The following is a 25,717-nucleotide window of genomic DNA, read 5'->3' on the forward strand; positions in this document are numbered from 1 at the left end:
ACTGCCAGGTTGTAGCTCATAGCGATCCAAACTATAGGATTATCTGCGTTAACTCTACAGGTTCTCAACTCGAACATTCTAGCAAGAGCGCTTGTGGCTTTGCGGGTACTGCTCAAATTAGTACAGGCAGTTGGAACTCCCCACCTTTTGGGATTCAACATATTTCAGATTACCATCAGGATTTAATCACAGCACGGCGCATTGGTGAGATACCAACCAGCTCGAGAGATGTGGAGGACCAGATATTCCCACGTTGACCACTGATGCCAGCTATCGTGGTGAGTATTGGTTCCCAACACCATCTAGAATAGGTGGAGTTGCAAATAGTATTCGTGGCTGTAGCATACGCCTTTGAAACAAGTTCGCCGCAGCATCAAAGAGCTTGGGTTGGGCACGGCCTTCAATGCAGGAAGCCCAGGTTAGTCTACCCCAATTGGTAAGCGAGGGTAGGTCCCTGCAGCAGCGACCAGTAACCAGTTGTCAAACCCAATACTTCTATCTTCGTCACAGGCGTGCGTCCTCTGCATTCCTAAGGACTCACCACGGTCAGCTGTATACAACATCCGCACTCTGGCGCTTGAACCATCTTTGCCACACGTCAAAGCATGTATCTGACGCTGCCCCACGGGAAATAACGATTGAGAAAAAGCCACCAGGCGAGCGCACCACACCTCCATCAAGACCCTGATCAGATGGATCTTCGTGGCCAACCGGAATTTTAGCCCCTGCTGCTTGCTGTACACATTTGGTGGGATGCCTACCAACAACCACCTTAGAAGCGTACGTCTGTCCGACAGGGCCCCAATCAGATTACTGAAATTCGATGAAGAGCAGATATCAAGAAAAACATGAGGCACTCTGCGACCAGGGTAAATGCCTGCAAAACTTCTGTCGTCTAACAAAGCCCGATGCGTTCAACACTCAAGTGCTCGAACTACGCCGTACACTAGCTCGTCTACCCATGCTAGCTCGAGCCGTTGTTCGTTCGCGGTCAGGCTGTGCACGCAGGAAGTGGCATGATGGCATCGAAGACGCCAAGTCGCTCAGGTACCAACCTGCTGGGTCTGGCGTTTTCACCGATCGTTAGCATTCCTTTCTCTGCTGAACCCTATGAAAATACTCCTCGGGGCCTTTGGCATGGTTGAGCGCTCACTATTGCATCTGATCTATATTATATTCGTCCTGCCAGTGTAACAATCAAACTCAGGTTTAGATCCAGAAAGCACTCTGCCATACTCTTGTCTTTATAAGACCCTCACATTGTTCGTTGTATACTCACATCACATATATACAGTATGTCTATGTACTCGACGCTTGTAAGCATCACTGACTGAGCATTAGTCTTACCTCGCCATGATGGAGCAACGACGTGTCCAGTCCTTCACTTCGAGCCCATACCAATACGTGGTGGACTGTCCTGGATCACAGGATCTCTCCAGAATTGACTCGCATGAGCCTATCCCCATGAATCATGGTAACGGATCGTACGATGAACGGATGTCTTTCCAACACCTTGCCCGCGAGACATCATCTATGCGATCTTTGAGCGCTCCCATAGACGCCTTCGATCCATGGTTACTCGAGGGACCAGCCTGTGGTAGTCCAATGTCCAGAAGTTCTTCGATGAGCCATAACGAGAGCATTCCCACGCCACCATACACCGGCATGCCAATGTGCGATACAGTCGAAAGCCCAGCGTTCCATTATGTCCACTCCCCAGCCAACCACGAGGCCTGGACAGCAGAGCCAGAACATGTCTGGAGACCGAGTTACCCTGATCTTCCTACATGGGGCTCGCAACAATTCTCATTGCCCCACCGCGGTGGTCCAGTCTGCGAGCAACTGTCGCTACAACCGGTTCAGGGATATACTCCTCACTCCGGTCCTCCAGTAGCCCCGGCTTATATTCCATACCAGGCGCCGGTTCCCTACTTTGCTGCCAGGGTTGTTAACCCAGAGCCCCTCAAAAAGGAAGTAGCTAGTGACGCAGGATTCAATGATAAAGAGAGCGACTCAGAGTCGGAAGAATCTGAGAGCGATGATGATGCCTCGTTGCATGGATCGTCATACTCGTCCTTCAGGCGGTCTGGAGCGAATGCCAACGTTATGAAGCTCGGGAAATGGGGCGAGAATCCTGCTTCGTACCCTCTCCACCACACGCTTGACGTAAGGCACTGGCAATGTCCTCTAGACGACAAGGAGCATCCTGGGGTTCCGTGTCCAAAGAGATTCCAACGACCGGAACACCTTCGACGCCATGTCAGGACCGTCCATGGAAACGACAGGTGTCACTTCTGCAAAGTGTGTGTCAAGACCTTCTCGAGGGGCGACAACCTTCGAGATCATTACTGGACACATGTGAACCGTGGAGGCAGGAGTGGGAAAAACCACAAGATGAGCATTGCCGAGTTGAAGGCCATTCTTGGTCCCAAGGAAAGGCCGCTTATCAGACGTCTCAAGATGAAGCTGAACCTGCTGAAAGAAAGGAACATCAGAGCGAAGCTTTGATTCAGATCAGTGTGCTTCATGTCACTGAGGATGATGTTCACATGATTTCTTGTTGTTATTTTACTTTATTTTTTGAAGGTACCTGGCGCTGGGGAGGCAAGTCATCATCGTGCTTCGGCATGCTCCTGTACCACTTCTTCGAACTCTCTGTTTTTCATAGATCTCTTTAGCGCGCATAGCTGTATGAATGATTACAAACTCTTGATGAACACGCTGCTATCTTGCCGCAATCTTGACTATCCTAGGTGCGACACTCAAAAGGCCCAAAACCGCGTTTTGGACACGCCGATCTGACGACCAGTTGAACAGCACCTCATGAAGCGCTTTGCTTAGCATCACTATTCTTTGTCCTCCAAGACCGAGGTTGGGAATCAGCGTCTTTCGTTGCGCCGAGCGAGTCTTCCCAGCATGGCAATCATCGACGACTTCACCAGCCTGATCCAACTACACGCTAATGCATCAAACTGAACTCATTTCCTCAATCGAACATGCATGGAAGGAATAGACATCGGTCAGGAGATCAGATACAGCCAATCACCTTTCTTCGCAGAAAAAGATTGGGGGCACCCTCACCGATTACACACAGCCCCGAGGACAGGGAAAGGCGACATGCAGGTGCTTGTTCAACGGAAAACGCCCGGTTCGTTAACTTTTGTGGGGTGTGAAAATGTGCTGGTGTTAGTTGGCTATCTGACTTGCCGGATGGATGGAGCACACTGCATGGCAGGCAGGGTTCCACCCTGTGAAGGATGCCCATGTAAGCTGTCAAAGCTCTGGCGAAAGCAGGAGTGAACGTCAAAGAAGACATGTTCCCGCGCACTGACCACGATTGAAGGATGATCTTTGAATGAAGGTGTCCTGTACGCTGTATGTGGACGTTAGTGTCGTACGATTTACGATTCCAGATGCGATCTGAAGATGGAGGAATACCAATCCAGATTGCAGGCCCTACACCGATTTTTCTCTTCCCGCATCTGGCAAAGCGAGTTTGTAATCGCTGGACGTCTGCATCTCCCCAACCTCAACCTCGAGAATGCGTTGAGATGAGAATGCATGCTCACCGGAACAACATCATTGGATCGACCAGCCTAGTCGCGGTGAAAGAAAAGACACTGGTCTACCTTTGCGGTTCATGCGCCGCTGAGAACAACGTATAGGAAGCCATCTCAGTTTTCCACGCGCCGCAGCGCTTAGAGGAGCCAACGGGAGTGCGGCACAGCAAGCCACAGCACGGCGCAGCAACCCTTCTCAGATTAAGATCTGCAACTCACCCGCATTAACCGCCTAGTCCGAGGACTCACCCATACACGCAGAGTAGTCTCGTACGAAAGTAGGCCCTCGCACAGCTCTTGTAGGAGTAGGAGGCACTCGTTGTAAAGAGCGACAGGGTATCTATTCCAACTGCGACGTCAATGGCGCTATACTCTGAGATCTATACGTTGAGCTCGTACTGGGCATCTTGGATGAATATGGGCTGCGAAGACGGTAACAAAACACGTCGATAGAAGCGGTTTGGCCAGAGAGGGGAAAGAGTGTCTCTGAGCCACACCATGACACACGGTACGAAGAACAAAGAATGCCGTCTACTTCTGGTCACCCACGCAACGCTTTGTCTGGACATATTTTCTGACATGAAAACACTCGAATGACACATTGTAGACGCGGAAGAGCAGAGTAAGAGCGATGTAGCCCAACAGGTCCTTCAAACATCCCAAAAAAAAAACAAGCACATCCTGATGCATAATGACTTTGCCGTAGACGTACAGTGTCTGTTGAAAAGATGTTCGAAAGCGTCGAAGATATGAGCAGCTCACCTATATCGCCTCTCCAATCCGAACTGACCGCGTTTCTGCGCTACTTGCTGGCAAATGACCCACTACCCCACACTCGAGACTTGCCTCACAGATTAAAAAAGAGACCTTTAGTGATTGGCCGTTCACCGTTCGATACAACACCCGCTTCACCGTTCGGCCCGGGGCTAGATACGACACTGTCGGCCCTTTGAGTGGAGGCAGGTACCGACCGTAGCTTCAACTCATCGTTGCCCTTGCATACGACGGCTTAATCAGTATGCGGGCTCTCTGTATGAGGTTTGAACACCTTCAAAATGATGACTGGGCACGCGCACATCTCCAATCTTCCACTGAGTTCCAGACATGCGCCGAGCGTGATGCAGCAAGGCCCAAGCTCTTGCATGATTCGAATCGAGATATGATCGAATCGAACGTATCGTACCAATCTTGACTGGCTGCGTAAGTCTGTGCCCCGCCCAAGTCCAAGGCCTCCAAGTAGAAGCAGCATCTGCGTATGAAGCCTTTGTACATGGGTCGACTTGCTACGCACCACTAGCTTGTACTGACTGAAGATCAGTACTTCGCGCGACATGCGGTGTAGATTTCGTGTCGCTCCTTCATTGAGCAATCGCCACTTCGTCGATGCACCCTGCAACTTCATCATCATCATCAAAACCCAGGTAATGATAGCTTCCGCTGCGATTGTCGGGATTGCCGCGCACCCGTTTCACCACGCCTTTGTAGACAGCGCCTACCCCTAAAAGAGGCAACGATCCTGCGCTCTTCCTTTCCCTAGCGTGTAGTACAGATCGTCTGATCAACATGTCCTCGCTTGCAGGAAAGCGGTCGATAGATGCATCACTGACGAAAAGACAAAGCCCTTGTGTAGATGTTTGCAAAGACGTTCCATGTTACGCATGCAGGCGGGCAGTCGACCGTTCAGCGGCCCGAGCAAAGTTGGTGAAGGAATGTCGGCAGTGGCTACCAGTCGCAGTGGTCCATACAGCCGTGTGGTCTTCCAGACCTCCCAGCTTGTCAACGCTAGGAAGTGGACTTTGCGACTCCAAGTTTCCAGCCTTCTAGAACGATGGTATCTGCTAAGCTGTGAACTGGAGCTTAACAATAGAACCAACAGTTTCTCCAGGGGTGCGATGACGCCCACTGTCCCTTGATGCTGCATCGAATGGCTCATGTGTGTATGGGTAGGCGTGCATGCGACACCGCCTGCTTCGCCTCCACACCTCCTCATCCTCAATCGTAAGGTCCAACACACCACCTCAGCTTGCAGCACGCCAATAGTGCTATTATTACCACTACATGACGACCAATGTGATACAATACATTGAGATGATTTTGATGGAGGTGTAAATGACCATGGGGTTGGGAGACGTTTCGTGGGTACTGAAGGACGTTCGCGTGCCGATGGATAGTCCACTCATCGGTGCGCTATGCCATGTGCCGCTATCCGACATGTGAGTGGTGTAGGAATCGAGCGATAGATTCGGGCTCATCAGCATTACGATGGCTTGCTGCATCTACGATTCAACGAAGACGTGTGTCTGATACTTTGCTGAGCAGGAACAGATACCTAGGTAGTAGAGGTTGACAGCCTCCAGTAGAACTCCTCAGCTAATGAGGAACTCTGTGTCCGTGTACTGTGATTTGTCTCTCAGAAACTCCCCGCCCATGATCCCGTTTACATAACCGGCGTCGACAATCACATGTGTTCCGTCAGGTTGGGGTCTCAGAATGAGTGGCAAAGCGCATCCAAACAAGATACAAACGACATCACCACGCTGAAGCTCCCGCATAGCCGATCCAGTATATCCACTCGTGGTCGTAAAAAGACACCACTGGCTGGATTCGCCGTTGCTCAGCAATCGTATGATGTTCCGCAACATGGCCCTTGCGAGTTTGGCATTCGTGTCGTTACCGCCTTCCTCACCTCCGTGCTTTGATCGTAGTAATTGCCATGCATCGAGTGCTGAGTGTCTTTACAGGAATCCAAATTAATCCGTTAAGCCAAGAGGCTTCAGGTCTCGACAATTGCTTTTGCAATAGTTTATATTCGCGCCATTCAAGAAGGTTCGCCAAACATCTCCCGCACGCATCTTCTTGTCCACAATCTCAGGAGCAAGACGCCTCTCACAAGCTTCTCTCGTAGCAGCAGTGAATCTCTTCATAATTTCCAAGAGCCATGGAACGAATGGGTCAAGGTATGGACGATTCAAGAGGCCGTATTCAAGAGGCCGTATTCAACGAAAGGGTCGGTGACAGATTCAGTCGAAGGTTCTGAAAAGAGTGGTTCGGGTGTCTCAATCAATCCAATTACTGTTTCAGTGAGCTTGATGGTACTTCTCCCAATATCATGTTGGATTTGACAGTACTTTCGCCCCTTAGTAGCACCTTCGTGTTCTATACTATAGCGGTATCGCAAAAAGTCATTGTCCCAGCGGACAAGCTCCACATCCCCGGTGAAGTCATGCCCCCAGGAAGGGCGTTCGATGTGGCTCGACCACGTGTGCGACAGCACGAGGTGCATGAAGAAACGTGGATCTTGTCGCTATCGTATGATAGTGGTCACGGCCGTCTGGAATGCCCATGAGGTTGACTGCGAATAGTCCGGTTCGAAAGGCTCAAAAAATGGCTTCTCTACAAGACCAAGGAGGGCATAAACATGATCTCGAGGGTCGCACGCGTTGCTATGTTGGGATGCATAGATGAGATCTTCCAATGCGATCGTTTTGGTAGTCTGATAGACTCGATATACACGGGCGAAGTCCAAGAATGGGTAAGCCCCGGCATTGTGTAGAAGTCCGGAAACCCACGAAGACATTATATACTCCAGAATCTCGATAAAAAGAGTCCATGAAACCTGGTTATGTCCACATAGAATAAGCGAGTCATTGTTTGCCACAATGCGTTCTTGGACAGTCCAAACGCGGCTCCACCATGGACATTTAGCAAGAACTTTGATTTCGTGCCAAATGATGTCTGCTTTCTTGACGTTGATGGAACGATCGAACTCGTTTTGTGCAAGAAGCTTCAGTTTGTTCATAGGCAGTCCTTTTTGACGTCTTCTTCACCTAATTAGATGAGCACCGTTGACGCGGACGAGTATATCTGGCGCATCTTTCGAACTTCGTGAGATTTATCCTCGGGGCTATCTTGGTTAATGCACACAGCATCTATCCACAGGTCTCGTGACCGATTTCCGTATCGTGGGTATCTCAAAGCCAGTGAGAGATTATGCGTTATCGCTAGCGGCATGTCGTCGATCTCGAGTGTCTCAACTCCTCCTTGTGTTCCCCACACATACGAGAGAGCCTAATAGGCTATCGGTCGTGGCGAGAATGACTGGATTGTGAGCTGGCCGCGAAGAGGTGATGAGAACTCAGACGCTGGAAGCAGGGTGAAGACCCGGATTTGGGATAACGAGTGATCGAGCGGTTCATAATGATATCTCTTGCCCATCCTGCAAGACTCCAGGTGCCCCAAAAACACCTTAAAGTACGTAGGCTTTCTGGTGCGGAAACCCGACACACTATCTTGCTGTCGAGACGAACAACGGTAAGTAGGAAGCGCGGAATTCTTTGCGATGGATTGCAATTTGAAGTTTTCGTTTCCAAATACAGGGAGCGAAACCTCATCAGATCATCGTTGTAGAAGGTGGGGCTCCACGCGCGCGCGTCGCGACATCCTTGGGAACATTCTGGGAAAGTGTTAGTCGAGGTCACTGTGTCGATTGCTCAGACAGCATTTGGAATGGATTTGGAATAACAACAACCATTATCTCTGGGGGCAAGTGACGCAGAAGAGCAGTTCCATGGATGGTTATTTATCGGGGATCAAGTCACGTGTTCAGGGCGTCCCGTAGCTAAACAGGATAACGCCCCACTTCGCGAGTGAAGCTAACTAGGCAGCTCTAGCTACCGCGACATACCAGCAACGCTTCCGAATTTACGCAACCGCTATCACCAGATGCGCAACCTTGAACGAATGCATGATCTGATATTTATAGGGGATGATGTACGGTGCGTGTAAATAACTACACCAGTGTCTGCATTCCGTTGTCTGGCATCCATGCATTTGTGACTTAGTCTCCCACTTGTTAATTGGAAGAGGTTGCAGTCCGTTTCTTTGCCAGTACAATGAAGGTGCTCTTTCTAAAATTTCCGCACAACTGTTCGATACCCTAGATGTATACATTGTACTAGATGACAACAAACTATGGGATTCAACATGCTGTAAACTCTTACGATGGATTTGAGCTAGCTACTCAGACATCGAAAAACTCAACGTTTAATGCAACAGCTTCCGAAGCAATACTTATTGTGGGCAACTGAGACGTTGTCGTCGGCTGACGGGAGTGAAAACGTAAGACTCTAATGGCTCTAACATACACGTATGAAGGAAGAGACGAAGACAAGTGCACACACTGACCATGAAGTGACCATATCAACTTCTGGTGGCATCTTATTCCAGTGCCGATGAATACTGGATCTGCTTTCGATCGAGATCATCGACGTGTCATTGTTGAAGTAAGTGAACCAGGCGTACTTCAATGTTGGAGATGAAGCCTATATCGTCGTGAACCCTCTCGCCGCAACGCTATTGTGAAGATGATTGAGCCAAACAAGGACGTGACATCTGTGACCCGGAAGTGATAGTACCTGCGTCTTGACTCTGACTGTCGTCACGAGCATGACTCCGTTGCTCTGCAGGGTGCTTGATGACGGGTGAGGAAGTACCATCAAACGTTCAACACTCCCACTTGATGTCACATTCATGGAATGCCAGTCACATGAAAATTGGATGAGTGTTCTCACGACTGTCACCCACGCAGTTAGTCGCGATCGAGTGCAACATGCACTTCTTCAATAACGGTTCATCGACCTGCCGAAGCCACGAGTTCTTTGGAATTTCTAGTGCAGCACACACATCGCATACGCTTCCTTAAGCTTACGCATAATGCCTCTACCCACACAACGAAGCCCTACAGAACCTGGTCGCATGGTCAGCGGACCTTTAATACCTTTGAGCGGAGAGAGCAAGAAACACAGCGCCGCTCGGGAGCAAGAGACGTACCCTGAGCACGGAGTGTTCATAGTGAACACGACACGAAGCGACCGATGCGGCAAACATTGGAGGCGGAAATTCCTGGGATAGGACAGGGAATCAAGGAACAGTTACGAGGTGAGCTTTCCTCAGCGCGGATACTGCTCAATACAGCCTGAGTTGACTCCTAGACCAACAGATATCGTTCGCGACATCGCATCTTGGGAGCACGCGATGACCCAAAGCCTCCCACAATATGAGCTCATGTTAACGAGAGTGTAGTCATATAGCGGCGCAAGTGCTCAATGTGCGTGCAAAACAGGTGCGCTGGAAAGGCCCTGCTGCGGAGTCAGTGTTGAAAGCATTCGAAGGTCTCTTACGAGAATTGCACTTACAGGGGAAGACGATGGCTGAGAGCGTGGAGTAGGGGAGAATTGACAAAGAGCCGGTTGTACACAAGAAGCTACCACCCTCCGTGATGTGATACCAAAAGAGAGCGAGAAGTTTTCGGAGGACATCTGGCGGAGAATCAAGGATACACGTACATGTATGCTTCAGTGTTTCATACGCCGGTATCGCTAGCAATCAAAAAGTCGTTGAGTGCTGTCGCGAGCTTGAGGCTGGTCACAGTCGAATGACATGGAGCGGGTGTATTCTGCAAATAGTGGTATCTTCCTCGCCATCGATGTCAGCTTTGAGTCTAGCGAACATATATATTGACTCACTGTTTCGAACAATGACTGTATGTTTCGCACGGCTATTGGCTTGGGAGCGCCCGCAGCTCGTGCGGCCCCAGAGCCTTCTATGAGTCTCCGCAACTGCGTCATGAACTCATAGTCGGAGGTTTGTACTACCATCGTCCCCGTCCTCTGCCTCGATCGCGCCAGTCATCTCCACCTCCTCGTCCCCCTCTGCCCCCTCTTCCAAAGCCTAGCTCTCGATCTGGTGGAGCTTCGCCTCTCCTCCATTCACCAAACGGTACGCCCCCTCCACTTAATCTTCGATCGTCGAATCTGCTTCCACCACCCCTGCCACCTCTGCCGAAGCCGCCATAGTCTCCCCGTCCACCGAAGCCGTTCTCGCGCGGTCGTCCGCCGTACGGTCCTGAAGGCGGTCCTCTACCCGGTCCAGAGAGTGGCGGAGGTGCGGCTGGCACACTACCGTCGGGTAGCGGGGGGAGTATAGCGCATGCCACATAGTCGCCTATCATAAACCTGACATCCGCCAGTGTCTTGTCTGCGTCGCCGTCAAGCTGCTTGAGAGCTTCTGTGACACTTCCTCCCTCGACGCCTTCCATATCAATGTCCTCGTCCCTCGGTCGCGCGCCTACAATGACGGAGCCTATATCGCGTGATATGAATCGCCCTGGCGCGCCTGGCCGATTGGAGCTTTGTATGTCTGGGTATACGAGTCGAAATGCGATGCGTGATCCAGCGTACGGTTGCGGTAGTAACGTTGGTACTGCGCTGAGGAGCAGTGTGCATAGCTCGCGCAGACTACAGCTCTGCCATGTGTAGATTTGGACGTTGGTTGGGAGACGTGGTAGTGTTGGGTCAAACTCATCTAGCCTTTGAGCTATTAGTACTATGTTTGCTTTGTATAAGTGTAAAAGTATGAGAAATTCACACCTATGGAACGAGTTCTGCTTGAAGAAGAGGCGCAACAGGAAGGGCGTCGTTGTTTGACGGTCAATCTTCGCGGGAGCAGCCATTGTGAGGTATGCAGCCTTGCGAACAATTTGGCTAACCGATGTATTAAGATGTTTCGAAATTCGCAGGGGCGTAGCGACAGCTCGCTAGGAAAGTCGTGAGCAGGTGACGTCAGGCGCAAGATGTGAAAGTGGTTGGAAAGTTTGGGGGAGAAGCAACGCGACCGGGACGCGGAGAGCTCCCCACTAGCGCCATTCCTCGGCACGTCCCCTGCAGCGCAGGTGAGTCTCCAGGTCGCAACCAACACTGACCCATCCTCGACACCTTGACTTGCTTCAGACCCCGAACATCGCAGTCGCCAACATGGACTTCGCAAAGTTGATGTCCGCACACATCAAGAAGGGAAAAGACCCAGCCTCACCAGCCGAACCGACGGAGAAAAAGTATCTCAAGCGCAGCGAAATCGAAGCGCAACGGCAAGCCGCATACGTCGCTGAGCAAGAAGCCGCGGAGAAGGCACGGCGGGAACGTTTCGAGAAGAAGCGCAAGGCCGAAGAAGATGAAGCCGAGAGGGAAGCCGAACGCCGGGAAAAGCGAATGCGCATGGCCGAGGAATCAAGACGCATAAGGGAAGAAGAGGAAGAGGCAGAAGAGAGACAGCGGCGAAAGCGGCTAGGTCTTCCTGATCTTCCGCCCAAGACGAAGGAAGGCGAAGGAGACGGCACACCGGTCCCAGAAGACGAAGATATCGAGGACGAAGAGCTCGTCGCAAAGCTAAGAGCCCTCGATGAGCCAGCGCGGCTATTCGGCGAGACACACAAACAACGCCTGAAGCGATACAAGAAGCGCGTCGGCGCAGACAGCCTAGCAGCCATCATGACGGACGGTCCGATACCCACAACACTACAACTCGTGCCTGAGAAAGACATGAAGGTCAGCCCCCAAGTACCCAAGGACAAGGAGGGTCGCGAATTCCTGTTCAGACAGCTGGCGAGCTATTTCACCATGGTTCTGAAAGAATGGGACCTCACACTCCTACGTCGAGACCCCGAGGTCAAAGAGAGCTACCAAGGGAAACAAGCCTACGCCGCTATGGTACAAGCGCGCGAGAACATGCGACCACTGTTCAAGAAGCTGGAGAAGTTCGATCTTCCAGACAGTATCGTCGAGCCCGTTGTAGAGATTGTGCACGCTGCACAGGAGCGAAGATACGTCGACGCGAATGATGGTTATCTACGTCTTAGTATTGGCAAGGCGGCGTGGCCCATTGGTGTTACCATGGTGGGTATCCACGAGAGAAGCGCGCGAGAAAAGCTGCATGAGAGCGATAAGAACGCGGCGCATATTATGAGTGACGAGATGACACGGAAGTATCTGCAGAGTATCAAGCGATGTTTGAGCTTTGCGCAGACGAGATGGCCGCCAACGGATCAGCTGCAGCTTATGGGCTAAATGTGCTGGGATGGATAATTGACTATTTGTAGGTAATTGAAACACCGGTTACATCTCATTACTTTACACCATGATGATATCGTCACAGATCTTGATCTCCGCAGCGACGCTCTCATTCAGCTCCTTTAACGGTTCGCTGTCGGACTTAAACTTTTCCACTTCCTGACGAACGTGGCGTTGTCCTGTTTCTGTTGTGTACTTTTCATACGGCGCCCTCCCACTCAGCGTCTTTGTTGTCGCTTCGCTTCCGTTTACACAGTAAAGAATGCTTGATCTGGATGGGTTGAAACGAGAAAGATGATGCTCGTAAGGAAGAGGTGCTTACGTACTTGTCTTTTGTCTCGTCCTTGATCAGATCATCCGTTCCTTTGGTCTCAGTGGATATCGGTTCAGCCGCTTGGACTTTGGGAACGTGCTCACCAGCTTAACATTCGAGATTGGTTTGGTGTTGGCCACGATTACTTCCTCTGTGGCGTTCCGAAGAGTTTCGTGCTATAACTTCGTGATGCTTTGGGGTTCTGTTACGAAGTTGGGTTCTTGGATATATGCTTGCTGACTCAAGCGATGGGTCTCCATCGTTGTATTGTGTGACCGATCTCATCTGAGGTTATGTCTGGGAGAGTAGTCCGATCTACAATACTAATGACTGCGTATGATTACAGTAACGCATACTCCCGATACATTGAGAACGCAAAGTATAGATGTCATCATAGGTATGGACAGATCGCTGGGCTACTCTATTGTGCCAGAGGTAAAAGAAAGTATCACCAACCACTGAGTTGGTAAGTTGCCGCTGCTATAGGTTCTTCTATCATTGATAAAGAAATAGTGAGACCTCTTCGATAATGACTGTGTGTATATGGAGGAAAGTTATAAGCCCCTGAATAAATACCATGATACCGCCCGCGGCATCTACAATTTGTCCCTCTCACATGGATTCCATCGTACCCCTTTGCACTTTAAACGGAGTAGAGGCATTTTCTGCGCTCCTTTAGCGCGTCGCCGATTGTCTTATTCAGCATCTGGTCCAATGCTTCACTCTCGCTTTCGACATGGTGGGTTTTCAGCGGGTAACTCTTGTTTTTTACGACGGCTCGGTATCTGCGTGAAGGACCCGTACCAGCAGCCTCAACAGTTATTTCAAAGTCGCCTTCGGACAGCAACAGCTTCTTTTTGACATCTCCTAGTAGATATTAGACTTGAGCTAAGAATTTTTCACCTGCTTTACTTACGACTTATCTCGTTAAGCTGATTTCTATAATGATCTGCTTGGAGATTGTATTTATCCGCATCTGCTCCAGCCACGAACCCTTTATCGTACGCTCGGTAAAGGTCCCAAAGGAGTGTCTGAAAAGCTGCTTCTCTTGTTCTAACTTTACTATGTATAGGATGTCATAGCATGTTGCTTTTATCGTCTTGTCGTACGTATGCATAATAGCTGTTTTCCTTATACTTATCGCCCTTTACCACGAGCTGAGGCTGGTATTTATGACCGCGTGGCCACATTATTGCCAACATTATTGTCCCGTAATCAGCAGCGTCCCAAGGTCTCACGATACTCTTCAATCTTATACTTACCCTATACTATGTACTTTTCTTCTGCCTCCTTGTGTTCGTATTTGTTCGAATGATGACTAGTTGTCTCGTCCTTGAGTAGAACTTTGGGGCGTCCTCGTAAAGGGGATTATCGGGCCCAATCTGCTGCACCATACTCCTCAATTTGTTCATTTCTTCTTTAGTAAGCGGCGTAGCCTCTTTCTCGACAAAGCCTGGAGATGGGACTTCTTCTGCGTTGTAGTACGTGTCAGGCTCCGGCTCCGGCTGCACTCTCCCGGCAGTTTGGTTTGGTTTCCTGATGGAGATGCTTGCATGACGATGGTTGATCTTAATTTCGAGGCACTGGATCATGATGGTAGTAGTCTGAGCCTTGTAGAAAATGTGTAGCTGATTGCAATGGTAGATATACTTGAGTTACGGTGCTGTACGGCTTTTGTACACGACATAATAGAGTCATACACTGATGTTAGAAAGAAGACTCACGGTGGTAACTTGGTCACATCAAGACCATGACTTCAACCCTAGAGTCTTTCTTCAGCTCCCTGAGTATTCATTGCCGTACAAGCAGACTCATATCGCCAACAATGCTTCTGAGACTCACTCTTGATTACTGTATGAGTCGTCAGCAATCGTGGTTTCATAGCACTGTAACGAAGAGTACCTACGCAGCTAGTTCGCCATTTCATGCTCGAAACCATATCGCTGCGCTGCCCAGGCAAGGAAAAAGAACGTTTTCGGTCATCATCTTCATGCCGATACTGGGTCGGGAACTTATCAGTATCTAAAGAGTACGACCAGATTAGCCATGGGGTTCGAAATACCTAGATAATAATCGTCTGCGAGTGCAGCTTTCTCAACAAAGCTTGCCCAGTCATATGTCAAAACCGTTGTCGCTAGACCGCTAGAGTGGTGATGGTCATCCAGCAATAGACACTAGTCACAAGACATCTCGCTGTCACGATACGCGTGTGAGTAGTCGCACTGGCGGCACATATCTCAGTGATAGCTCCGACATTCTGATATCCTGAAGACTTAGATTGATGATTAGAATGCTTTCACGTCACCCATTGGAATCTGTGCGAAGTCGAATAATATGCAGGCTTGGGCAATGCTGCACTGGAGCCGACTTGGAGTCTGTTACCGTCCAAGTCATGAGTACCATTCATAAGTGGTGCCCATCTGAAGCCCATCTACAGACAATGCGTTGTCTCCATACGACCAACGGTACAAAGCTTTTAGTTACCCAACATGCAACGTGAAACGGCCAACAGCGGCTACCAATCTTTCGATCAGCACGCATTCATGACTGCATTGGTTTCTCAACAATATACATACTCGTTTCGTCGTTGCCCTGCGCATGGCGACCGAGAAAATATCCCAAGGTTCAACTCCGCATATGTATACGCCTTGACATCCCTGGGTGACCATCAACTTGATACTGATTATTTAGAATGCTGATTACGTGCCGGTAGCCCGCAACAATGGCCCACAATGAATCCTTCCGAGCGGGCCGAACGGCCTAACTGCATTTGATGGCATGACAAGCTTTCCAAGCTTCTCACGCAATTCCGTCATCTCAATGCGAGTCGTAGGAGAATTGAAAGAAGAAAACACGGAATTCATAAACTGGATCGCTGACGCAAAGTCACACATTCAGCCGCACCTTCCGCTAAAGTCGGGCTCCTTCCTGACAGGCCGAACCCCTCACGATGCGGAAATCGCCACACCTTCAGCCCGCCCACATGTCCCAGAATAACTACGCAGCGACCGCCATGCACCCAATCCGTCGGAGCGATGATTCTTAAGCTTCCACAGCCATCGCCGGCGCGCGATCTATGCCCTCATAGTGCATGCGAAGAGGGAAAGCGCCCGCGTCTGGGCGATGGTTTAGGCCTGCGCACGCTCCACCCCGTAAACGGCGTCATACCCCTTCGTGTTCGGTGATGTCGGATCCAGCTTCACGCTGCAAATTTGCTTAGGATGGTGGTACTTGTACATCACCGTGCTTTAGAGCTGGCGGCTAGGGTAAGCTTGTTTGCTAGGAGCTGGGGGTGAGATGAAATGCTTAAAGTCAGCCTTCGGCCTTGTTGCTGTAGCAGCCATAGCCTCGCAACATAGGACAATTAACACCTCCGGAATCAAAGAGAAGACATCATGGTAGCAGCTCATATGTGGAAGGTCTTGTTGCCTGTCGCTGCGTTCGCGAGCTATGCTGCGGCAGAGCAATGCGCTGGTGGTGAATGGGATGTCATCATCGTTGGTAAGATCGAACATCTGCATCCAACATCTGGCATCGAAACTGACACTCTTCAGGTTCTGGTCCAGCGGGTATCGTTACAGCGGACCGCATGAGCGAGGCTGGCAAGAAGACGTTACTCTTGGAGCAAGGCGGTCCCTCGTACTACGTGACCGGCGGTCGTGCTCGCCCAGAATGGCTAAACGGGACTGAGCTCAGCCGTGTCGACGTTCCAGGACTGTACAAGTCCATCTTCTCGGAAACCCGTGAGGGCAACTTGACATGCGCATCTGACGTCGTCAACGCGTTTCAGGGATGCACTGTCGGCGGCAACTCCGCAATCAACGCTGGACTGTTCTTCCAGCCACCCGCGAGCGATTGGAATCGCTATTTCCCGCAGGGCTGGAAGAACGACGACATGCAATGCGCAATCAACAAAGTCAGAGCGAAACAACCAAACACAGACAGCCCCTCAAGAGACAGCAAGCGATACTTGCAGAGCGGTTACGATGCTGCAAAGCAATGGCTCGTTGATGGCGCGGGTTTCGCAGAGGTTGGCCTAAATGATGGCATTGAGAACCACAACAAGACCAAGGTGTTTGGCCACCCGATTTGGTATTACGAGAACGGGCAAAGGAGTGGTCCAGTCAAGACATACCTACAGTCGGCCCTGGCTCGCTCCAATTTTGCCTTCCAAACCGGCACTAAAGTCCTGCGTGTTCGTCGAGAGGGCGGCGTAGCCACTGGCGTCGACGTTCAAACCAACGGTGCAGAAAATCCGTCAAGCATCTGCATCAAAGAAGGCGGCATGGTCATCTCTTCGGCCGGTGCTCTCCTCAGCCCTCAGTTGCTGATGTGGTCTGGCATTGGTGAGGCAGCAACCTTGGCAAACCTCTCGAAGAACGGTCATGTGACTGTTCCCTCCCAAGACTGGATCAACAACACCGCTGTTGGCAACGGTGTCTTCGATAACCCAAACACCTTCATCGAGCTGCAATCAGATGAGATTGCATCGTATACTTACGACTACTCCAACCCGCCTCAATCCGACATCGACCTGTACCTCAACGAGCGCTCTGGTCCTTACACATTCGCTTCGCAAACAAGCGCGTTCTGGGATTACATCCAGCAAGGAGATGATGTAGTGGGCTGCCAGGGTACCATTGACTCTGCCGGAGCGATGGGTCTCACGCAGAACGGAACTATCACACTCAACGTCTACGGCACTTCTGGTCTCAGATCTGTCGGCCGTGTAAACCTTGATGCCAGAGGTATCGCTCTTCCTTCATCGAACTTCTACGCCGACCCCCGCGATGCGACCGCTATTGCGACGTTCGTCTACAACATCTTCCAAGCTCTGCCAGCTACACTCAACCCGCTGAATGTTGCAAAGAACTCGACGATCGAGCAGATCACGACTTATTTGACCACGCCGAGTGCGTTCACGCTTGGCAACGTGCAACATTGGAGCAGTAGTTGCAGGATGGAGGCTTGTATCGATACGGACACGAAGGTGATTGGGATGCAGAACTTGTTCGTCATCGATGCAAGTATCGTGCCGCCTCTGACCACGAACCCTGTTATGGGTGTCATGATCGCGGCGGAGAGGGCTGTTGAAAGGATACTAGCGTTGAGCAAGTAAGTGCATGGGGTATAGACTCAACTAATTCACGAATTTCATTTCACATTCATACAACGCGTTCTTTTCATGACAACTGCCGAACGACTATTTCCGGTAACTCCTTGCATACCGCCGTGATGCTAGTGTGCATCCTGTGCCATACCAAGTGTGGGTCTAGGTTACGTCATACAACATCCAGTTCTGCATTACTATATACGCTGCCTCTGCAAGCAGTCTTTCTCGAGAATTCAACGTATATTTTTACGCTTGCTGCTTCGTATCACTTCTGAACTCAGCAAAACCCATCATGTCCAAAGACTTTGGCGAAAGCCGTGCCTCCAATGGTAATAAACGCTCACTCACCTGCCACTTCCTCTGCCAACAACCGTCTAATACACATACACTAGGTCTCAATTTTGTCGCCACAGATCGTCACGATACTTACTCATACATCTCTCCATCCAACTTCAATCTCCAAGGAAAGCATGTCTTGATCACGGGTGCCTCAAAAGGCGTCGGCCGTGCCACAGCTCTGAGTTACGCGAAAGCAGGTGCCTCATGCATAGCCCTAGGCGCACGATCCGACCTCTCCACCGTGGTCAAAGACGTCCAAGCCGCAGCCAAATCCGCAGGTCGCTCAGAGCCGCAAGTTCTAGCACTAGACCTCGATGTTACCAGTAAAGACAGCGTAGATGCTGCTGCTAAGCTCGTCATTGAAAACTTTGACGGCCGACTCGACGTCTTGATCAACAACGCCGGAAGTCTCGCCTCCTTCGCCGGCATCCCAGACACCGACCCAGAAGAATGGTGGCGCGACTACGAAACCAGCGTAAAAGGAACCTACCTCGTAACCCGCGCATTCTGGCCGCACCTCCTCGCCGGCTCCAAGATCATCATCAATATAACCTCCATCGGCGCCGTCATGGTTGTTCCGCAGAGCTCTTCGTACGGGCCCGCCAAATTGGCTTCACTCCGATTGACTGAGTTCATCGACAATGACCACGGGGAGGGTAAGGATGATATGCTGGCTATGGCCGTGCATCCGGGAGGCATACAGACAGAGTTGGCGCTGGGCATGCCGGGACATATGCATGAGTGGTTGGTTGATACGCCGGAGCTGGCTGGAGATACGTTGATGTGGTTGGGGGCGCAGAGGAGGGAGTGGCTGGGTGGGAGGTATGTTAGTGCGTGTTGGGATATGGAGGAGTTGAGCGGGAAGAAGGAGGAGGTTGTCGAGAAGGATTTGTTGAAGATGAGGTTGGCTGTTGGAGCGTGATGGCAAGACTTGGGCGCATTCGGTCGCAGAACTGTTCCTTCTATTGTCTGTCGAAGTGAAAATGCGACAGATTGGGTATTCCCTATACAGCAAAATTCCCTGCTCTTGTAGTCCGTCATCATAAAATGTGGCAAAGGTCCAACGGCCTGATACTGGCAAGGTAGGTACAGCGAACCAAGGTGTGGGACCGCGAAAAAGATGGAAATTTTGATTGTACCTTCCTCTCCTCTATTGAACATCTAAAAAAGCGCCTAACGAGTATAGCAGCAACATTCGAATAAATTACTACGTACAAAGCGGCACAACGTAGCAAGCCGCGGTGTCAGGGGGTTTTGTTTGGCACAGGCATTAACAGATTGCGAAATGCAGCCACTATATGTCGTGCTTTTAGCTGCATGAATAGCTGTGGCTTAGAGTCGTCAGAGAGATAGGCCTAAGAGTGCGCAATAATGTCATCCAACGATATGGCGCGCGAGGCGCAAACGGCACTGAAAAGGGATGGAGTTTGGCGAGGAACCGTCGGCACCTCGGGCTTAGCCATGCTAGTGAGGGGCACGGCACTCCCCACCACGACACCTTCCGTCCACCAATCCCGCCAGTGACATCATGCATGCTGCTAGAAAACACCATACGAACCCTTTTGGCCAATTCCACCCTGGCGTCGGGACAGGGCAACCGCATTACCTGCATTGGCCTCACGCCACGTTCGCGGTTGTGACTGCCGCCCATGTGAGGCGTCCATCCGGACCCTTTGATTGAAGCTGCCAACACTGCATGGTTGGGTCCGCTAGTACCTGTTAATCCGTGTTGCCGGTAGGGATTGCTGCTCAACGAACAGCAATTGTGGGTTTCCATCTAGCAATCGTTGATCGGCGGCAGTTTCTGTCTGGGTCTGAGGTATAAGAATCTGCTAGTGCCCCTCTTACTTTTCGCGGTAGGTGCGCGCTGTTCAGCTTGGAATATATCTGGACTTCTCCTTCACCAACACCACCGACTGGTCATTTCAGTCAATCCTCCCCTAGGATACTTGGAATATAGATCCTACCAGAGTCGAGAAGCCGCGACGATGACGAGCAAGCCTATCTTTGTGGCTACTCATCCGAGGGCCTGCTCGACAGCCTTTGAGCGGGTATGCTTGGCTTCGCCGTATCTCGCCCAATCCCGGGTTCTGACAGTCTTCTAGGTGTTCATGACCCGTCACGACACACTGCAATGTGTTCACGAGCCTTTCGGCGATGCCTACTACTTTGGACCTGAGCGCCTTGCTGAGCGTTATGAGAATGACCCCAAGGCCAGGAAAGAGTCTGGTTACGAGGACAGCACATATAGGACGATCTTTGATCGCATTGCGAGAGAGAACTCCGAGGTTCGTTCACTAATGCTTTTCATGTTTCTGCTCAGCTTCATACCGTTTCCCCTCACTTTTCCGTTCCTACACATCCAATCGATATCTTATATTCGCGATCTCGTCATCTTGGCCGCTATTGCGTGTTGTGTGTCTCAGCCATCCACCCGCCAGTCAGATCTCAATCCACCCCGCCCCTACTGCAACCATCCCACACGTTCTTTCGAGCCCATCTTACACAATATCTCGGCATTTCAAAGCGAGCGCACCAACTTCAATGAGCCCAAAATGATCCCTCGGCTTGAAAACCTCAGGAATGTGGTCTTTCGCATGCCCGGAATACCGCCGAAGCATTCCGCCCCCACCAACTCTTATTGCCTTGACTTCAGCCTTACGACAGCCCATCCGACGAAGTTATCCGAGGCGCAATATGTGGCCTTGTAGAAGAAATTCATACTCACCTCTTACAGGGCAAGCGCGCCTTCATCAAAGACATGGCCCAATACTGGATTCCTCCCGTTGGCAAGCCCGCGACTATCGCACCATCTCTGTCCAACTACCGCCGTGGCGTAGGAACAAACACCACCGAACTCTCGCCTGTCACCACTCGTAGCGATCCTTCCAAGCCTCCCTACCCATACGACACCAAAGGCGAGCCCAACAACCCGACCGTTATCCCCAAGGACTTGTTGGCAACCTACCACTTCACCTTCCTCATCCGTCACCCGAAATTCTCCATCCCATCTTACTACCGCTGCACTATCCCTCCGCTCGACAAATTGACGGGCTTCTACAACTTCCGTGAGGATGAAGCCGGATACGACGAGCTCCGACGCTTTTTCGACTACCTGCGCTCTGAGGGACAAATCGGTCCCAAGTTCGCTGGTCAGAAGGAGGTTGACGCGAACGACCAGGCAAACGGTCACACCGGCGGCGTAGAGATCTGCGTTATCGACGCAGATGATCTGCTAGACAACCCATCCGGCATGATTGAGGCATTCTGCAAGACTACAGGAATTGAATGGGACCCAAACATGCTCGTATGGAACACAGAGAAAGACCAGGACAAGGCCAAGGAGGCGTTCGAGAAGTGGAAGGGTTTCCATGAGGATGCTCTAGACAGCGATCGTCTGAGGGAACGCACACACGTAAGTTTTGGCGGTTTTTATGATAGCAGAACGACTGGAAAAGGATGTCTTTGCTAACAATGAGTAGAAGAAGGAACCCAAGAGTGACGAACAGCTTTTCGCCGAGTGGAAGGAGAAGTACGGCGAAGAGGGCGCGAAGCAGATCCGGGATACTGTTGCCGCTAATGTTGAGCATTACGAGTACCTTAAGCAGTTTGCTATCAAGCTATAGAGAATTGCTGGAAAGCGCGGACACAACGCATATTTCAAAGTCTCGGATCATTACCATAGATGATAGCAGATGATAGACCCAGAAGCATACAGCAGGGCAAAATAGCGATAACAATTTTCTTTGGCAAAACAACTACCACCAAACCGCTGTCTTCATGCGAGACGCCTAGTGAGAAGTTATGTGCCCCTCGTTGTCTTCCCGAGCACTACACCGCCACAAACATTAACATTCATGTCCATGCTCGCCTCGAGGTGTCAGCCAACTTTACTACGCGCTCGCTTGAACGTCAGCTGACCCGCCCACCCTGCATACAGGATACGTGCTTACGCTTACTTACATCTTGCATCTAGAAGACGCCACAATATCTACCTATCAAATGGCAAAATGATGCTGCGGTGAGTCCCTCCGCCATCAAATCAACACACGGCGTATCTCGGAGAAAGCCGCGCAAGGACTAGAGTCAAATCGTTTGTGTAATGAGGCAAACAAAAGAAGAGGAAAATGTGACAGATATTCCGAAGGTTGCTGAGTCGGCCGCCCCGCGTATACATTGCAATTTCCCGGTTATCTCCTGAAGGTTACAGAAACGGCGGCCCCAAGAATGTGATTCTGGGACGGGACTGTTGATAAGTCTCCTGATGGTTGCAGATGTGGCCGCCCCTGTCGTGACGACTACCCGACAATAGGGTTCGGGGAAGAAAACTTGGTGTTTCAAAGTAATGAGGGTCTCTTTGTATGTGTAGACGAGGCCCGAGGTATAGGACCTCGGCTCAGCATTGAGGTGTCATGGGGCCATGAAGACATGTAGCCGAGGGAGGCGAGTGGTGCCATGGTCGCAGAAGTGGTGACGAATAGTGCAGTGGCTGGAGTACTATGATATGGAAGCAGATGTGATAACGACCAAACACGTCGTAGTAATATTGATTCCACCAGATAGTAACAACACAAACACAAAGAATCTACTCCGCCATAATATGCCCAAAGCAACCATGCAACATGCACATCGTCCTCCCGAATTGCCCCGGTACAATGACAAAAATACACAAAGGTATCAACCGCGATAAAACTCCAAAAGCGCCGAGCCCGGAACACCGACGCTTATCCATGTGCGTAGAGAATGCGTAGTCTTGCGTGAGAACGAAACATGTAGAAGGGAAAGCTGGGTGGAACAGATGATCATACGCGTATTTGACCAAGCTCAATCTCACGCCTCCGCTCTTCTCGGCTGAGGTTTCTCGAGTGACTGCCTCGTCCCTCTGTACTGGATGGGCGATTCTCACTTCGTCCGCGGCCTTGCCATTGTGTCCATGCTTGTTGTTCGCTGAGGCTATCCGGTCGGCTGTCTGATCGGTCGCGGCCCCAGTCGCCGTGTGTTTGTGCGGGCGTACCCACCAACTCCTGGCTGCGCAGATGCCTTGCCTGTTGTTCTCTGTCTACGGGCAGATCTATCCTGAATGTGCTGTTGGCGTCGGGGCTGGGTCGCGGGTCTCCTTTGGCGAGAAGGAGTGCCATTTGCTGGTTCACGCGGTCGTCTTCGGAGTACAGGGCGGCGGGTGGCTGGGAGGGCGAGCGCATGGCGGTCGGGTACATGTTTGGGATGAAGTTGTTGTAGTAGTTTTGGTCGGACCAGAGGTTTTGGCGTGTGTCGGTTTGTCGTTTGGACTTGACTATTCGGCGATACGTCCAGAGGAGGAGGGAACTGTAGAGGATGGTTCCTGCGGCGCTGATGACGGTGCCGCTTATGGCGGCATTGCCCCAGTGATAGTTGGGCGAGGATACGAAGTTGTAGGCTATCGAGATAAGGCCGAGCGCGGAAGACGTGAGTGCGGGACTGCATTTATGATTAGCATTCCGTCGATGGTGGAGGCATGGAGGCCTTACAGGAAGACGCCGTCGGCTTGGAAGCGCTCATTGCGACAGGCGAAGCAGAGTAGTGCCGTGAATGAGTAGCCGGCTGTAAGGAGCGCGACAACAAAGACAGATAGGACTGCTCTGCTGAACTTGAGCTCGTAGTCTTTTCTGTAGAGGCCGGGCAGTATGAGATAGCTGCGAGGCATTAGCATGCTTTTGTCTGAACCGCCTCGAGACGCATCGCAAACACTCACCCTCCCAGTATCATCCATGACGCAGCGAGGGCTATGAGGCGCCAATACCACGGCGTGCCCTCTCTCTTCTCATGGCCCGACTCGCTGATGTTGTGATAGCTCTTGTTGCTAGAGCGCATTGAGTCGGTGGTTCGCGCCTTGCGCGGCGGGGTGCCTGGTTCGCGACTCGGGTAGTGCCTGGCGTCTTTGCTATGACTCTCGCGCAGTGGGAGCGAGCAACCAAGAAGACGTCGGCATGCAGAGCAGAAGAGCGTGAATGAAAAAAACGAGTGACTGTGGCAAGCGTCGAGTCTGACTATTGTCGATACTCGGAATGCGATATGAGGCTCACTGGCGCCTGGCTCTCTTCTATTCAGCCTGACGCGGTGCAGATCGCTTCGGTCCGTTAGGTGCAGGTGGATAGCCGGGGCGAAGCGGCAGGTGCACGGCGCAATGGTTTCCAGCTGGTGGGAAAAACAACAACGAGCGACCAGAACAAGATGCCGTCCGTACTTATTGAGTAGGAATAAAAGCAAAGCAGTAGCGAGCGAAGACGTGGGCTAAACGGGCGGTGGGAGAAGAGGGCGCCAACGTGCTCGTACTTCGCTGAGGCGGAGGACGCCTGCATGCCCGCTCAGCCACTCGACGTCCTGCTGAGCATTGCAGCACCCCTGCCGACATGCCCCCCGTAGATCCAGATGGCAGTGAGCATCTTCAATGCACAGTGTTTGGCATCGCAATAAAGACTTGCTTGTTGATCAGCGGCTGGACCTCTCAACGCGACTATCGCGACATCTTCCGACGCTCCAACAACACCATGAATCAAGGCATCCAGCGCCCACTACTCCGCTTCTCTTTGTCTCTCCCGCCTGCCCAGGGCGACCCCAGATTCCAGAACGCGTCACCACCAATTCCCAGCCAAGCTTTCTGCCCATGTCTACTCAATCTCGCTGACCGCGCCGCACCTTGGGTAGTGCAGCTTACTCTGTGGGCCACCGCTTCTTCTCCGATTTGCCTGCCTCTATCGTTCACTTTCCTTTCTGTTGCAGCGCTAGCGACTCTGCGCTCTCCGGTAGAGACTGTTGCCGGTCAGACATGACGTCGTCGCTCCTATCGCAATGGGAAATGTTGCGACCTCATCATTGACCTTTTGTCATGGTGTTGCGAGTGTATGAGTCGGCGTTGTGGCACGGGCAGTCTGCCTGGAGTTGGTGTGTTTGCGCGGTTCCGCCTACAATAGAACACGTCGAATGGCACAGCGTCAGACTACCGATCTTCAGTAGAAGCGCATCGCGTCTGGATTCTATTAGATCACAGGGCTCTCCCTCACGAATTTCAGAGATCCACATACGTCGGGCACATGGCATCTTCAGGCCTAAAGCCCATTGCATAGCCTCGCGCACGTAGTAACCCAGCGCTACATCGTGGCATAGTACAACATCATAAGCCACGAGAATGCTGTTCTATGCCGATAGGATACGGCATGAGCCGACGGTTCAGCCTCCACGATACCCGAACAGTGGTGACGGACATGCGCGAATGGGCGTCAACACTGCTTGTCTTAGCAAACGTCTTGTGCGCGCTCACCTCCTCACCTGGGCAGGTTCAATAGATCCGCATGTGTATCGTGCGACGAGGAGACATTGCATCTTCCATATCTCAGCTTAGATTCACGCAATTACGGCGCGCTCTCAGGAGGTCCGTTTCCTACGATGCAAATACGCGTAAAAGACAGTATGCGGTATCATTCGCGATGCTGATTCGCGCACCTGGTTCAAG

General features: G+C 51.3%; 10 protein-coding genes across 10 annotated transcripts; 6 read left to right on the forward strand and 4 right to left on the reverse strand.

Annotated features, from left to right (window-relative positions):
• Positions 1-1,353: 1,353 nt before the first annotated feature.
• On the forward strand, positions 1,354-2,508 carry BKA58DRAFT_400473 (uncharacterized protein; the record flags this gene model as incomplete). The annotated part of the gene is made up of 1 exon (XM_046171593.1): positions 1,354-2,508. The coding sequence occupies one exon, from the start codon at positions 1,354-1,356 to the stop codon at positions 2,506-2,508; it is 1,155 nt and encodes a 384-aa protein (XP_046025794.1).
• A 3,363-nt stretch (positions 2,509-5,871) lies between these two features.
• On the reverse strand, positions 5,872-6,205 carry BKA58DRAFT_381567 (uncharacterized protein; the record flags this gene model as incomplete). Its single annotated transcript, XM_046170022.1, has 1 exon — positions 5,872-6,205. A coding segment is annotated over one exon (272 nt), but the record flags the coding sequence as incomplete, so codon positions are not given.
• Positions 6,206-10,016: 3,811 nt separating this feature from the next.
• BKA58DRAFT_140944 (Sin3 associated polypeptide p18-domain-containing protein) lies at positions 10,017-11,220 on the reverse strand. Its single transcript, XM_046164587.1, has 3 exons — positions 10,988-11,220; positions 10,085-10,927; positions 10,017-10,030 (listed from the first exon to the last, which is right to left on the reverse strand). Exons 1-2 carry the CDS (start codon positions 11,068-11,070, stop codon positions 10,210-10,212), a joined length of 801 nt encoding a protein of 266 aa, XP_046025796.1. The 5' UTR covers positions 11,071-11,220; the 3' UTR covers positions 10,017-10,030; positions 10,085-10,209.
• Positions 11,221-11,230: 10 nt separating this feature from the next.
• BKA58DRAFT_140950 (potassium channel regulatory factor) lies at positions 11,231-12,918 on the forward strand. Its single transcript, XM_046164588.1, has 2 exons — positions 11,231-12,492; positions 12,549-12,918. The coding sequence occupies exon 1, from the start codon at positions 11,372-11,374 to the stop codon at positions 12,458-12,460; it is 1,089 nt and encodes a 362-aa protein (XP_046025797.1). The 5' UTR covers positions 11,231-11,371; the 3' UTR covers positions 12,461-12,492; positions 12,549-12,918.
• A 501-nt stretch (positions 12,919-13,419) lies between these two features.
• BKA58DRAFT_400478 (uncharacterized protein) lies at positions 13,420-14,368 on the reverse strand (the record flags this gene model as incomplete). The annotated part of the gene is made up of 3 exons (XM_046171594.1): positions 13,420-13,643; positions 13,693-13,833; positions 14,053-14,368. The coding sequence occupies 3 exons, from the start codon at positions 14,366-14,368 to the stop codon at positions 13,420-13,422; spliced, it is 681 nt and encodes a 226-aa protein (XP_046025798.1).
• Positions 14,369-15,972: 1,604 nt separating this feature from the next.
• BKA58DRAFT_140997 (uncharacterized protein) lies at positions 15,973-17,951 on the forward strand. The gene is made up of 2 exons (XM_046164592.1): positions 15,973-16,277; positions 16,331-17,951. Exons 1-2 carry the CDS (start codon positions 16,172-16,174, stop codon positions 17,893-17,895), a joined length of 1,671 nt encoding a protein of 556 aa, XP_046025799.1. The 5' UTR covers positions 15,973-16,171; the 3' UTR covers positions 17,896-17,951.
• Positions 17,952-17,964: 13 nt separating this feature from the next.
• Positions 17,965-19,644, forward strand: BKA58DRAFT_381579 (oxidoreductase-like protein). The gene is made up of 2 exons (XM_046170023.1): positions 17,965-18,218; positions 18,282-19,644. Exons 1-2 carry the CDS (start codon positions 18,182-18,184, stop codon positions 19,148-19,150), a joined length of 906 nt encoding a protein of 301 aa, XP_046025800.1. The 5' UTR covers positions 17,965-18,181; the 3' UTR covers positions 19,151-19,644.
• A 467-nt stretch (positions 19,645-20,111) lies between these two features.
• On the forward strand, positions 20,112-22,293 carry BKA58DRAFT_141042 (P-loop containing nucleoside triphosphate hydrolase protein). The gene is made up of 4 exons (XM_046164594.1): positions 20,112-20,279; positions 20,334-20,516; positions 20,966-21,643; positions 21,711-22,293. The coding sequence occupies exons 1-4, from the start codon at positions 20,217-20,219 to the stop codon at positions 21,852-21,854; spliced, it is 1,068 nt and encodes a 355-aa protein (XP_046025801.1). The 5' UTR covers positions 20,112-20,216; the 3' UTR covers positions 21,855-22,293.
• Positions 22,294-22,974: 681 nt separating this feature from the next.
• Positions 22,975-24,211, reverse strand: BKA58DRAFT_141035 (uncharacterized protein). Its single transcript, XM_046164593.1, has 3 exons — positions 23,960-24,211; positions 23,736-23,900; positions 22,975-23,685 (listed from the first exon to the last, which is right to left on the reverse strand). Exons 1-3 carry the CDS (start codon positions 24,076-24,078, stop codon positions 23,031-23,033), a joined length of 939 nt encoding a protein of 312 aa, XP_046025802.1. The 5' UTR covers positions 24,079-24,211; the 3' UTR covers positions 22,975-23,030.
• A 406-nt stretch (positions 24,212-24,617) lies between these two features.
• Positions 24,618-25,037, forward strand: BKA58DRAFT_400482 (uncharacterized protein; the record flags this gene model as incomplete). The annotated part of the gene is made up of 1 exon (XM_046171595.1): positions 24,618-25,037. One exon carries the CDS (start codon positions 24,618-24,620, stop codon positions 25,035-25,037), a length of 420 nt encoding a protein of 139 aa, XP_046025803.1.
• Between the last annotated feature and the right edge of the window lie 680 nt (positions 25,038-25,717).

Source organism: Alternaria rosae (assembly GCF_020736505.1).
Source record: "Alternaria rosae strain MPI-PUGE-AT-0040 chromosome Unknown BKA58scaffold_4, whole genome shotgun sequence".
In the NCBI taxonomy this organism is placed as follows: domain Eukaryota; kingdom Fungi; phylum Ascomycota; class Dothideomycetes; order Pleosporales; family Pleosporaceae; genus Alternaria; species Alternaria rosae.